At 37.5% G+C, this 13237-nt stretch overlaps 1 protein-coding gene across 2 annotated transcripts in view; it reads left to right on the top strand.

Moving 5' to 3' along the window:
- The first annotated feature begins 1383 nt into the window (after positions 1-1383).
- arhgef28a (Rho guanine nucleotide exchange factor (GEF) 28a) overlaps positions 1384-13237 on the top strand; it is a 74188-nt gene continuing 62334 nt past the window's right edge. For both annotated transcript variants that reach the window (XM_084113368.1, XM_084113367.1), the window contains exons 1-2: positions 1384-1558; positions 8337-8383. In XM_084113368.1, coding sequence (XP_083969494.1) covers positions 8351-8383 — 33 coding nt within the window. In that variant the 5' untranslated portion in view covers positions 1384-1558; positions 8337-8350. The remainder of the gene's footprint in view (positions 1559-8336; positions 8384-13237) is intronic.

The following is a 13237-nucleotide window of genomic DNA, read 5'->3' as shown; positions in this document are numbered from 1 at the left end:
AACGAAACAACAACAGTGTGCCACTAGACATAACACAGTTGTCCACGTCTGTCGCCATGGTTACTATGGCAGTACAAGCGGAAACCAGGGATAACGCGGATATTATGTCATTGACAGGCGACAAGTGACAAGGGACGGACACTATTTAAAATTGTGAATTTCTCTGAATTTACAAATTCTTGGAAACATTTAGGAAAATGTAAGTACACAATTGAAAGAAATATATAACACTGTGCAAGTGGTTTTTGAATATTTTGATACACAATTCTTACATATTGTACCTTTAATACATTAATTAATGTTAACAAATGAGACATTATTGTAAAGTGTTACTGTATTTCACTATATTGCTTCTATTTTCAGGATCATTTAACATCTTTCAGCTTGTCACTGATCGACCACTAGGTGGTACTCTACTTGTAAATAGTTGAAGCACAGACTCTTAACCTCTGCTGGGTTTTTCTGGTAAAATTCTGTCTGTGATCCTTGGACTCAGTCCAGCCTGTTGAAGAACAGACAGGAAGGGTGGGCACACTGATTGACTTCCTCTCCATTTCCTGTTCAATTGCCAGGGGCACTTTAGGTAAACCAATCCTCTGACTTTTAGGAGTGACGCTTCTTGATGTGTCTTTTTTTTAAAATCAATACCAACCAGGAAGAGTAGGTGTTAGATGATTTAGGATTTACGTGTGATATGGTTGTATATCCTGTTTCACAAGTGTGTTAACAGGATTTTTGTTATTTAACATGAATCATATCTGGCTTAAACAAAGAGGTTACTTTTAACTGTGGTCTCCATCACTGGCTTGGTCCTAAAAACAGCATGTAGGCTAATAGAAGGGAACAATAATAATGTTCTTTACCTACTTTTTTGCTTCACCAATTTTGTGTTTTAAAAGGTATTACAAATGTACATATATCATATGCCATGGCATGTAATTGCCAAAACATGTTAATAAGGACAAGGAGCATACTTTTAAAAACATTATTATTAATACTATGGCACATTTACACGTTTATTCATGAATAATAATGACATACAAAGCCTACTGCATAAATTTAGTTTGTAGCCTACTATAATTATACAAAATATGATTGTAACATGCCTGAATATGATAATTACAAGTAAGGATTAAAAAATCTTAGGTAAACCAGCCTGAGACAATGTATGGTCCCTAAACACGTGAGTGTCCTGTTGCAATTTTCTCGCGGTCCTATTTGAATGTACGAGTCCTACTATGACAAAGGTTTATCTCTTTATACTGACGTTGCTTGGTTACATTTCAGCAGGGTCCAGTCAAGTGTCCTACTTAATATTCATGAGCCAACCCCTCGTCGTAGTAGGATTAGTTAATGTGCTCTTTGGTGGGCAAGGCCATCATCACACACGGCGGGTGTTGAAGAGAGTGAGCACCGGTGGCGCATCCACAACCCCTGTGTCCATTCAAAACATTCGGCACAGTACAAGTGCAAGTCACGCACACGGATGTACCGGCCGTGAAAGCGTTTGAAAGCGTTACCTTGTGCAGTTGAAGAGAATACACTCGTATGGAGTGAGGTAAGAGTTTCTCGCATGTCTTGTAGTTCAGGTGCGGACGCGTTTACATTAAAGCGCAGGGAAGTAGTTTCCCCGCGGCTTTAAAAACGGATCTTCTTTTTTTTGCTTTCGAATATTTATGTAACGTTAAACGTTTTGGAATTGCTGTGAAGTTTTGTCCGGAAAAAAGAAGCGCCAGTGAAAGCTGTCATTGTTTGTAGTCAGTTGACTGGGAACTGGAGCGCACTGTAAAATGTTTTCAGCATTAGGCTATATCAACATCTTTGTTTACATCCATTTAATTTGTCACAATAATTTTGTGTTTCTCTAGTTCTCTTTGTGTTTCTCTACTCTAGTTTTTAAAGCGGTGGGAAAAGGTGCAATTAATTTTTCACTACAGGTTGTAACTTTAAGTTTTCAATTGTACTTGTTTTTTAGTGTAGTTTTTTTAAATTACCATTTTTAGGCAACAGTCAGAGGTGGACGAAGTACACAACTTCCTTACTTGAGTGAAAGTATAGATACTACTGGTCAAATATTACTCCGTTACAAGTAAAAGTTGTAAAGACCTATTTTTACTTAAGTAAAAGTACAAAAGTACTCGTTTTTAAAAATACTTAAGTATCAAAAGTAAAAAGTAAATGTCAAAGCATTGTTTTATTATTGTTGCATTGTTGTATGTAATACTTAAAGTACCGTATGCCTCTGAATCTACGCCTGCCTGCCTACCCTCATATCAATATCAAATTTATTTATAGAACACAGTTCCAGTAGTGGGATTGAATGTGAGATTGAATAAGTCACTCAATAACGTCCACAATGGTTTCGGACACCCAAATCTGTTCCCTCAAATATTGCCCTATTTAAAGTTTTTTGGCTTTTAGTATGAATATGTTAGCCATACTGTTATCTATAAGCTATTGTGCTCCAAAACAATGACAAAAGTCGCATTTAGAAGACCAAACCCAACGTTGAAAATGAAAATCAGGTTTATGTCAGAATCCAATGTCAGATTGACGTTGATCTCCAACGATGGAAAGACTGTGGTTGAAAATGAAAATCGGGTTGACGTCAGAAACCAACATCAGTCGGGTTCTGACGTCAACCCGACTTTTATTTTCAATCAGTATCCAACGTCAATCTGACGACTTTCATTTCCAACCAAAATGCAACCCCTGCAACCAAAATCATCCACTGACTGATGTTACTTTCTACTCATGGACCTTGACAGAATTGTAGTGGAGTAAAAAGTACGATATTTGTCTTTCAAATGTAGTGAAGTTAAAGTAAAAAGTTTCCAGAAAAAATAATACTCAAGTAAAGTACAGATACTCAAAAAGTGTACTTAAGTACAGTACTCAAGTAAATGTACTTTGTTACTGTCCACCTCTGGCAACAGTGTGCTTGCTATTCATATTACTGCAATTAATGACAATAGCAGTAGCAATGACTCTGTTTACAAGCACACAATGTTCTGGTATATTATGATTATTGAAACGTCATGTAAATTATCTGATAGACTGCCAATATACTGATTTAGAAATCTTAATTAGACAACTGGTATATGTCTGTATGTATTAATTTCGTGTAAATAATCTAATAACCACCATAATTAGACTTTAATTTATCTGTTCGTGTCCACACAAAGATGTGTGTGAGAGGTTGAGCTAGCACTTTTTTGAAGCAAGGAGACTCAGTAGTTTTTAAAATAACATTTTACTAAAAAAAAAATGCAATCTCATAACAGTGGAAACTATTGGGAGATCAAGGGAGGCAGTGGGTAACTAACTAGATGGTAACCCTTGTTCTGCAAAACATCTTGTGAGATTTAAATGCAATATTCATATCCTGTTTTTATTTGGAGCCCTGCAGTGACTCTAACCCTTAGGCTATATCTCTTGCCCTAACCTTTGGCAGAGTTAAATGTGAATTAGTACACTATACTAACATAAATTGTGACCCCAAGTATTGTGGCCATGTAGCAAGCAGAGCTGTCATCAAAAGTGTTTTAAGCACTTGATTGTACAATATTGGGGTTGCAGCCATTATTATGTTTACAGAAATCTCCTTGAGGCTAGTGGATGTAGAGCCAAACTGCAGGACGCAGAGAGAAAAGGGGACAAGGGCATTGTGTCCTGGTAATCAGGAGGAGTGATTTTGACTTCCTCCTTCCCCTGTTGTATCCTGCATGAATGACATGGCCTGAGAGAGTCCCAGCCCTCACTTTCAGGCCAGAGAAAGAGAAATAGGAGGGTCTGGCATGAAAGGCACTTTGAAGTGCGCTCCTCATCAGTCTTTGTCTCTCTTCTTTGCTCGGTTGAATACTGAGCAAACAGGGGCAACAAAAGAATGCTTCACGGGCCTACAGGGTAGCTAGCGAATATCCCACAAGACTAATGTTAGTCTAGTCACATTTAGGTTGTTTAATAGAAAATCTCATTTTACATGAATTTTCCCAGTTGAGCTGAGTTAAGCTCAGTCAGCAGTGTTTGTGTGGCATAATGTTGATTACCATAAATAATTTCATTTGTAGCCTAATTTTCTTAAAAATTAAGGTTATGGTGTGGCACTTACAATGAAAGTGAATTGGACTTCTTGGGATTTTGGGAAGGATTTAAAAGCATAAATGTTAAGCTTGCAGTTTTGTAAAAGCACTTACATTAAGGCTGGTTTCACAGACAGGACTTAGATTAAGCCTAGCCTGGCTAACGTCAGACCAAGTCTCATTTGAGACTTGGTCTGGGAACCACGTGTTCATTTTCTCGTATTTGAGGCGTGGTTTACGAATGCCCAGAGTCGTTTATTGGGCGCTATGAATGTCTATCAAATGCGCCTGTACGTAGCTCATAGCCAATCGCTTCAATTATACCAGATGACGTATGTAGAGTGACAGAAATTCAACGAGGAAAAAGACGATGGGTCAAAGATTTATTTGTACACGATGGCGTTTAGCGAATATTACCGTTTGTGCAAGATAAACATGAGGGTAGAAGGTAACGTCGAGTCTGATGCCATGTTGGATCCATAGATATAAACAAACTGCTTCGGTGTCGTCATCGTCTTGCTGCTCCCTTCCCGTTCTGTGATTGGTTCCCTTTTTCAGGGGAAAATCTGGTCCATGGTGTCCAGACTGCCTAGCAGCGTGAATAAAATCGCGCTGCGAGCAAGGCAGTATGGGGAAACCCAGGCTAGATTAAGCCAGGATTTGGTCTTAGCTCAATCTTTTATAAACATGCCTTGGAAAAAAACAACAAAAACATTACTAGTGTGCATCTCGAGACAAAACAATGGCACATATGTATTTTAAAATATGTCTGTGCAAGATGCTTTCAGTTAAAACAGCTCAAACATGCGTTTTAGTCTAGGACTTGGCTAAAGCCTTGTCTGAAACTGGGGAAAATTTTCTTAAAACTTATTGATATTTTAAAATAGCTTTTTTTTATATATTTTCAGTTTAATTTTAGTCTAAGTTTTAGTAAAACATTTTATGTGATTTTTATAATTTTTATTAGTTAAAAAAAAAATTCTATGTAGCTTTATTTTTAGTTAAAAAAACAGTTTTAGTTAAAGATAACAACACTGTTCTGAACTTGCAAAGTCAGATCTAAAATGCACTCACTGATTCATTCATTGGCGCTGGGTACCAAACTTTTAAAAGTTTTTGCGAACGTTTCACTCCATCACCACTTTAGTTAAATTTTGAAAACCTCATATTTTTCTTTGCCACCATTTTGACCTGATAAGGGTTGTAATTGTGATGGATTCAGTGTTACACAGTGTGATACAGAAGACATCTGGCATGTGTCAGTAGACTGCAGGTGGAATCTGAGCACGTCTGGCTGAAGGCAGCTTGATTTCACCCGGAGAAACTGAAGCAGACAAGGGTCACTCAGGGCACCCCTCTCTCTCTCTCTCTCTCTCTCTCTCTCTCTCTCTCTCTCTCTCTCTCTCTCTCTCTCTCTCTCTCTCTCTCTCTCTCTCTCTCTCTCTCTCTCTCTCTCTCTCTCTCTCTCCCTCCCTCCCTCCCTCCCCTTGTCTCTGTGTCTCTCTCTGCCTTTCTCTTGCTCACTCACTCTGTTTGTGTTTTGTCTCTCTGCTGTCTTTTGCTCTGTCTTGTTCATTCGGTTTGTCTCTTATTTTTTAGAGATAGATAGTTTCGTGAAATCTGTTTCTTGGGTGTGTGTGTCTGTGTTTGTTTTAAAAGCAGTCTGTTTAGCTAGTACTGTGAAGTCGACCTTTAACTCATACTTAGGGTGTGGCAATTATACCATAAAAGCCCTGATAACACTCCAAACCCCTTTAATACCTTGCAGGTAAAACTGAATCTGCCAGTGCATGCTAGAGAGAGATCATGATAATACGGTATCATTGTTTTTCCTACTAAAATGAAGAAAAACACATATGAGTAACTAGTAAGCTTCAAAGACCTCATGAAGCATAATTTTACATAGTGGACTCCGGTGCACCTGTTGGATTACTGCTGTTTAGACACAGAAAAGATATTCATTCACAGCAGTGTTTAAGGCCTGACTGGTTGGGATTGTGTAACAGAAGCTAAGTCTCTATCTAATGGTTGATCAGAGTCGATGAGTCTCTGAGCTTCAGGCAAAACCATTGTACAACCATCTCTGTTTCTCTCTTGGCCTTATGATTTCCTTATGTATTCATTCATTATTGAACAAGTATACAACATACATTTGGGAAATGTCCACCAGGGATGTTGGTCTCTGTCTATGCAGTATGCATGGTTTCTGTCTCGCAGTGTGTTTGTGTGTGTGTATGCGTTATTGGATCAGTAGGCTGTATTGAGTTACAGGTGACGCCATCGTCCCATGAAAAGTCACCCACTAAGCCAGCGTTTGTGTGACAACAACAAACAGGAATCTTGTTTTTAAATGCCTCACACGTACACTTTCCTTTGAGATTCGCACCAAATTATGTGACGTAGAAAAAACTAATGTCTGAAAATATTGTGACCTTGACCAAACAAAAACCCTACCATTAACTCCTAAAAATAAAGACTGCTGGTAGAAACTAGTATAGGCTTGGTAGCCTCCCTGATGCTATTAGAGGAACATTGTCATAAACAATCTTATTGTTTTGTTTTTTTATTTTGTAGTTCTTTAGAACTACATCTGTGCATAGAAACACATGAGTCCTAAAACCTGGAAAGGAGTATTTTTCAACTTCCAGTTCCATCTTTACAAAGTCACTGGGATTTTTGAATGAGCTTTTAGTTAAATGCTTGAAATAAGGTCTGTTGTTAGCTAGGGGTGGGACAAAATATTGATAGGGCAATATATTGTTGTACTTCTCTGTGTGATACAATAATTGATACGCTGGTGCCAAAAATCGATATTTTAATTAATAAAATAAGGCGCTCTAAATAGATTTCCCTGCTCCTAGCATCTTCGTGGCTCCTCGAGGTGGCGCTCAACACCTGAATGAGGGAAACGTGAACATAAGTTAACTAGCCTTAGGTTTTTAATGGGATGGCGGACAGCAGTGCGAGTAAAATAATAGATGCCCCACATTTAAGTCCAAAGTCTGGACTCACTTCAGCTTTTATACCATTGATGGGACAAACAAAATCGACAAGGATTACGCGATTCACAAGAACTGCCTGGTAAATGTAAAGTGCACAGTTTATACCACAAACATGCAAAGTCACTTGCAACGGCATCACCCTGATCTCATTGAAAAAGTTCAATTTAATTTACAGACTGAAACTTTTTGTGCTGTTTTCTAACAGTTTAGATTTGAATAAAGAGAGAAAACCTGCACTTAACCTTTTCACAGGCATTTTTTTCAAAGTTAGACAAATAGCAATATATTGATTATCGCAGAATTGCTGTATCGTGATATTATCGGTATCATGAGCCATGTATCGTATCGCATCGTGAGGTACCCTGTGATTCCCACCCCAAAAAATGTTTCACGTCTGCTTTTACAGCCTTGTAGTGTTTATACTTTTGTAACTCAAACTTTGCAAATTATTCTAACTCAGATTTTTAAATGAAGATTGAATGAATTGAATGAAACTGATGTTGAAGTCACTAAAGAGATTTTTAAAATATAAAAAATTAAAGGGATATTTAATTGAATTCCAAGTTTCATTTTTAACATGTTCACAGCTTACTCAATGGATAAAAGAACAATTTCACCAATTTTAGTTAAAGCACGTTGACGTATCGCCTATCAGCTCAGCTCTCCAACCTGTTGACTGCAAGAGAGAACATGGCAGCAGCGCTCGGGCCGAGAACGAGCTAGGCAGAGAGAGGGCTGCGTTTTGATGGAAGCTGTGTTCTGACATTTGGAGGATCAAAAGATTAAGCCCTCTGTTGTCTGCACAGCCATGTGAACATGTCCCAATTAAAAGGCAAAGTATTTGTTCCCATCCTTCTCTGAGGATTTGGCCTAATTAAAAGAGAAGTCAGGTGACTCAATGAGTCAGCGAAATAAAATCATTGTGATTGTCCTTCTTTTTCACATTTGCTTGATTGTTTATGACTCGCCATAATGGACAGTGCAAGCAATGTCAAATACTCTTCTCTTAGCCTTTTTGTTCATTGTGTACTTTATTCTCTTTCTCTGTGCCAGTGTTCAGTGAAATGTCATGTTTTGTTTTTGTGATGAATAGATGAACTGGTCTCTTGTGCAGCACTCGCATGCGAGGGGCTGTTCTGCTCATATGTGCTTATTTCTACAGCTGTGTTTGGTTTAAGGTGGCGTTTGTGTGTGTGTGCGTGTGTGTGTGTGTGTCTTTGCTGTGTATTATACATGTTCTTTCTCCTTTCAGGTGCTGCTGCTATAATGGAGCTCAGCAGGGGAGAGGTGCCACTTTATGTGAGTCTGACAGAACAATTTTCATTTTATTCCATATATCTTTCTCTCACCCTCTTATTCTCTGTTTTTCCTGATGTCCTGTTTCTTTCTTTTAAACTTAACTCTTTAAACGTTAATTTTACCCTTTCATTCCTTGATTCCTTGTTCTTTCAGGATCTGTCATTTTCTTAGTCTGGGTGCCAAATGACAAAACTCATTTACTAAAGACTTTACCTGTGCGTATGTCTGTGCATGAGAGATTCTGCTCTTCTGCTCATTGTATGGACAGTGTCACTGATAATCATGGTTGCATTGTGTTTAAAACATCAGAGAGAACAGGAATGAAAGTTTAACAAATTAGGCTATATGGTACAGTTTAGGCTATGTTTTTAGTTGTTCATTACCTTAGTCTTGTGAATGTGCCTTTCTATTTGAAAATAAGTACAGCTGTCATGTCTTAAAGGGATGGTTCACCCAAAAATTAACATTCTGTCATCGATGTTCATTATATAGATAAAAAAAAAATTTAATATCAATTTTGATATTCCATCATTTACTCACCCTTACCCCTTTAGTAAATTATGTCAGACTGTTCATTTTTGGGTTAACTATCCCTTTAAATGATCCCTTTCCCCTGATTAAAAACGCTGGGTGTCCTCTAGTAGCCTTCGTGGCTGAGACCATGAAATCAAAATGGAAGTTTTTTTGGCTTTTAGAATGAATATGTTAGCCTTACTGCTATTTATAAGCTAGCATGTCCAAAACAACAACAAAATTTGTTGAAGATATAAGAATTCAAAACTTAATCTCTCACTTCTGCCAATATGGATCAATGATTTTGATGACATCACGTTGCACTTTAGCTTCTCATCAGATGTTTTGTCCAATCAAATGCTTTCTAGAATCGAAAGCGCCCTGCCCCCTACTTTAAAAATAGATACTGAAGCTGCGTCTAAAATCTGTCACTTGTTCACACATTTACTATTTTTTACATGGTGAATGGCACATAGTGCACTATATACTATTTAGGGGATAAGGAACAATTCAGACAGTAAATATGCTTTCCATTGGGGCGAATGAAGTCTGGTTTCACGTTAGTGTCACGTGAACCGCCAGAGAGCACACACAGTCTGCTCCGGTCCAGAGACATGATAGCACAGAGCGGGTCAAATGCGCGTGTCGGCGCAGACCTCAAAACAAATCGGACCCATCTGAATTCTGCACAGAATGCTGTATTTCAAAGCGATATGGAGGATATTAGGAGAAGAAACAGTTAGAGATTAGGAGGAAACTGTGGCTTCATCGAGCTCAACGGCTCTGGCCGTGCTGTGATAAACTAAACGCTATTGGCTTTTTTTTCAAAGGGGGAGGAGCTCTTTGATATGTCCCGCCCTGTCTTCCTGTTTACTTCAATGCATTGAACAATGCTGCGCGTTTCAAGGCACTTCAGTGGGTCTTTAAGGTTTATTCCCTTCATTAACTTTCTTAGATTATTCCTAAGAAAACATTACACTACTGTAACAGTCTTTTTCCACTAATTATTTACAGCTCCCTCAGCCTGAATTTCCAGTCAAGTTGCTTAAATGCAACATTTATGCATTTGGCAACTATACAAAGCCACTTATAGTGCAACCAAGCTGTACATTTTATCGGTATGTGCATGTTTGGGAATCAAATCCATGACTTTGGCCCATGAAACCATAATCTTTCTTATCTACATGTCTTTTTTTCTATACTACTTTACTGAATCGTTTTAGCTGACACATTTATCCAAACTGGCTGGAGCAGTGCTGCTGTAAAAAGTAAAAACCTTGATCACTTCTTGCAAGGTTTAAACCTCTAACTTTTTTATTACCAGCCCAAATCATTAACCCCAAGACTACAGGAAAGCTGTTGTGAATTCTGAAGCTTCATCATTTGCTGGCTCAGCTGTAATCACAGTGTGTGGGGTGCAAGAGAGTGTCGCACAATCATTCTCTGTGACATCATTATGAAAGAGGGGCACTATGTGTTAGTTGTGTAAGCTTTTTAAGGTGTGTGTGTGTGTGACTGCAATGGGGATAATGTGTTATTGTAAGGGGATATTTTGAGAGTTATAGCAGACTTGCATAGTGTCAACTCTCAAATCCCAGTACGACGCTGCACACAAACAGTCTCATTCACTCGGAACTAAAAGCAATTAGTGTATGTGAATGTGTGTGTGTGTGTGTGTTAAATGCTTTCAGGTGTTTCTGGCCCCCTGTAGCTAAGTGGTACCTAGTGTTTGAGAGAGTGTGGTTTTTTACTTTCAAAAATATGTGCTCTTTGATCAGCTGGTCATACCGAACAAAGGGGTTATGTATGTTTCAGAAGAACTGATTTGACTGTGAGGAGCAGTGTCCTGTATTTGCTCAATGTATTCGCAGATTGCTTCAGTCAGAGGTCAACCAAACAGATATGGAGTGATATTTTCAACACCCAGTTTTATTTGATGTTTGAACTGAAAGCAAAACTTTAGTTGAATTGCTGCTGTTGAGTTTTTATTAACAGATCAGTTACAAAGTCACTCATGTAGCACCGGCGATAGACAGTATAAATTCTTGTTCACATAAAGATGGATGCAACTAAACAACACAAATGTATGTTTAACACCAAAAATTTGTCTAATGTCGAATTTTGAATCAAGTGCACTACTGTTCAAAAGTTTGGGGTCAGTAAGATTTTGAAAATGTGTTTTGAAGATTTTGAAAATGTGTTTTGAAGTCTTCTCCACTCTCTTAGGCTCCTTTTATTTGATAATAAATTCAGTAAAAACATTAATTTTGTAAAATATTATTATGTTAAAATAAATTAAACAATTTAAATAAGTTTTCTATTTAAAAAAAAAAATACATATATATATAAAAAAAAATGTAATTTATTCTTGTAATTGAAAGCTGAATTATCAGCAGCCATTACTCCATTCTTCAGTGTCACATGATCCTTCAGAAATTATTTTAATATGATGAAATAGCAATCTTGTAACATTAGAAATGTTTTTAAAGTCCATTTTGATAATAAAAATCTTACCAACTCTAATTTTTGGAACATTTAGCTGTAAATTAAGTAGCTGAATGACAATGACTCCACAGGCATCTCCCCACAGAAACGCTTGTGTATATACTTTACTTAAAAAATATACTATACTATACTATACTATACTATACTATACTATACTATACTTTTTTAAGCAGGAAATAAAAACCTTTTAGGAGTGAAAGGGCTCCACTTTCTGACTATATTTTAATACTTAAGACTGTGACAGAATTCATAGAGATACATTGTTTCATTGTAAAATCTAGTTTTTCCATGTCAAATTTTTTACCTTTGTAGTCAAAGTCTGTCGTCCTAAAACCTGGTAGAAAATGAGCATTTTCAAGCCATGGATTCATGGCATGAGCAACTGGTTTTTAGAATAAGGTGGTTAACATTACTTCAAGGGTATGACTCTTGAGGAAACTGACAAACATTGTAGTCTATATGGTTTAACTTCTCTGTTGCCATGAAGCGAGTGGGTGTGGAATATTAAATTCAGTCATCATTAACATGTGTGCCTTCAGTAGATCTGAGTGTGTTCAGTTTGTGTGTGTGTGTGTGTGTGTGTGTGCTAGCATGGCCCTGTGTGCCAGGGTGTGTCTGGATATTGTCGGCCCGACCCGAGTCTCACCTGGTGTGTGGAGACATGAGAGGAATGTTTAACGAGTCAGTCAAGGAGAGCACGTTTCAAATCACCTGGTAAAGAAAACAACCCAGAGTGTTTTTCCAACCATATTAGAGCTGTAGCAACTTTTCATTGAAACTTTCATTTAAATTAAATGACGTTACTAGATCTGTGACATCCACTGTTTGTTTTTTTAGATTTCATGATTTACTCACCCTCATGTTGTTCCAAACCCAAAATACAGTTGTTCATGTTTGAAACACAAATGAAGATAATAATAATAAAACCTGAGAGATTTCTGTCCCTCCACTAAAAGTCCATTCATCCAGAAATTTGTAGCTTCAAAAAGTTCATAAAGACATTGTAAATTAAATCCAAATTAATCAAGCGGTTTAATCCAGGTCTTTTGGAGAGATATAATTGCTTTATGATGAACATATTTAAAGGTCCCGTTCTTCGTGATCCCATGTTTCAAACTTTAGTTAGTGTGTAATGTGTTGTTAGAGTATAAATAATATCTGTAAAATTATAAAGCTCAAAGTTCAATGCCAAGCGAGATATTTTATTTAACAGAAGTCGCCTACATCGAACGGCCCGTTTGGACTACATCCCTCTACTTCCTTCTTTAATGACGTCGTTTTTTGACTTACCTCCGCCCACAGGAATGCTCCCTCAACTCTACCGAAATTTGTTTATGTACTTGCGCACTTCTTATAACTTATTGTGTTTACTCAGCTCTTATGGTGATTTTCTGAAGTAAAACTGACGCTTCATCTTTTGTGTGATGTACAATAAACTTTATTAAACTCATCAGTATATGTTTGATCATCATTCGGACCTGGTCCGAAACAGCAGACTTGTAGGCTATTAATAAATAATGGATACATACAAGCAGATGACAAATACGTTATAATAACCGTAATTAAACTACTAAACTATACCTGTTCCATCTCTATACAGCACTCTGACTCTGTAGGCATTATTGTCCGACTCGAAATGAACACCGTTACTGAGAGTTTCTGATATTATCATCATTCCGTGAGATGAAATTGTCCTGACAGACTGAGCACGAGCTCATGAAGCTCCGCCCCCTGGGTCGTCCAGCAGCAGCTTATTTGCATTTAAAGGGCACACACTAAAATGGCGCGTTTTTCTGAGCCCCAAAAAATGACAATTTAAACATGCTGTAAAAAATG

The sequence above is a fragment of the Abramis brama genome, assembly GCF_963993115.1.
Source record: "Abramis brama genome assembly, chromosome: 5".
NCBI lineage: Eukaryota > Metazoa > Chordata > Actinopteri > Cypriniformes > Leuciscidae > Abramis > Abramis brama.
This window is presented reverse-complemented; position numbering and strand designations above follow the sequence as displayed.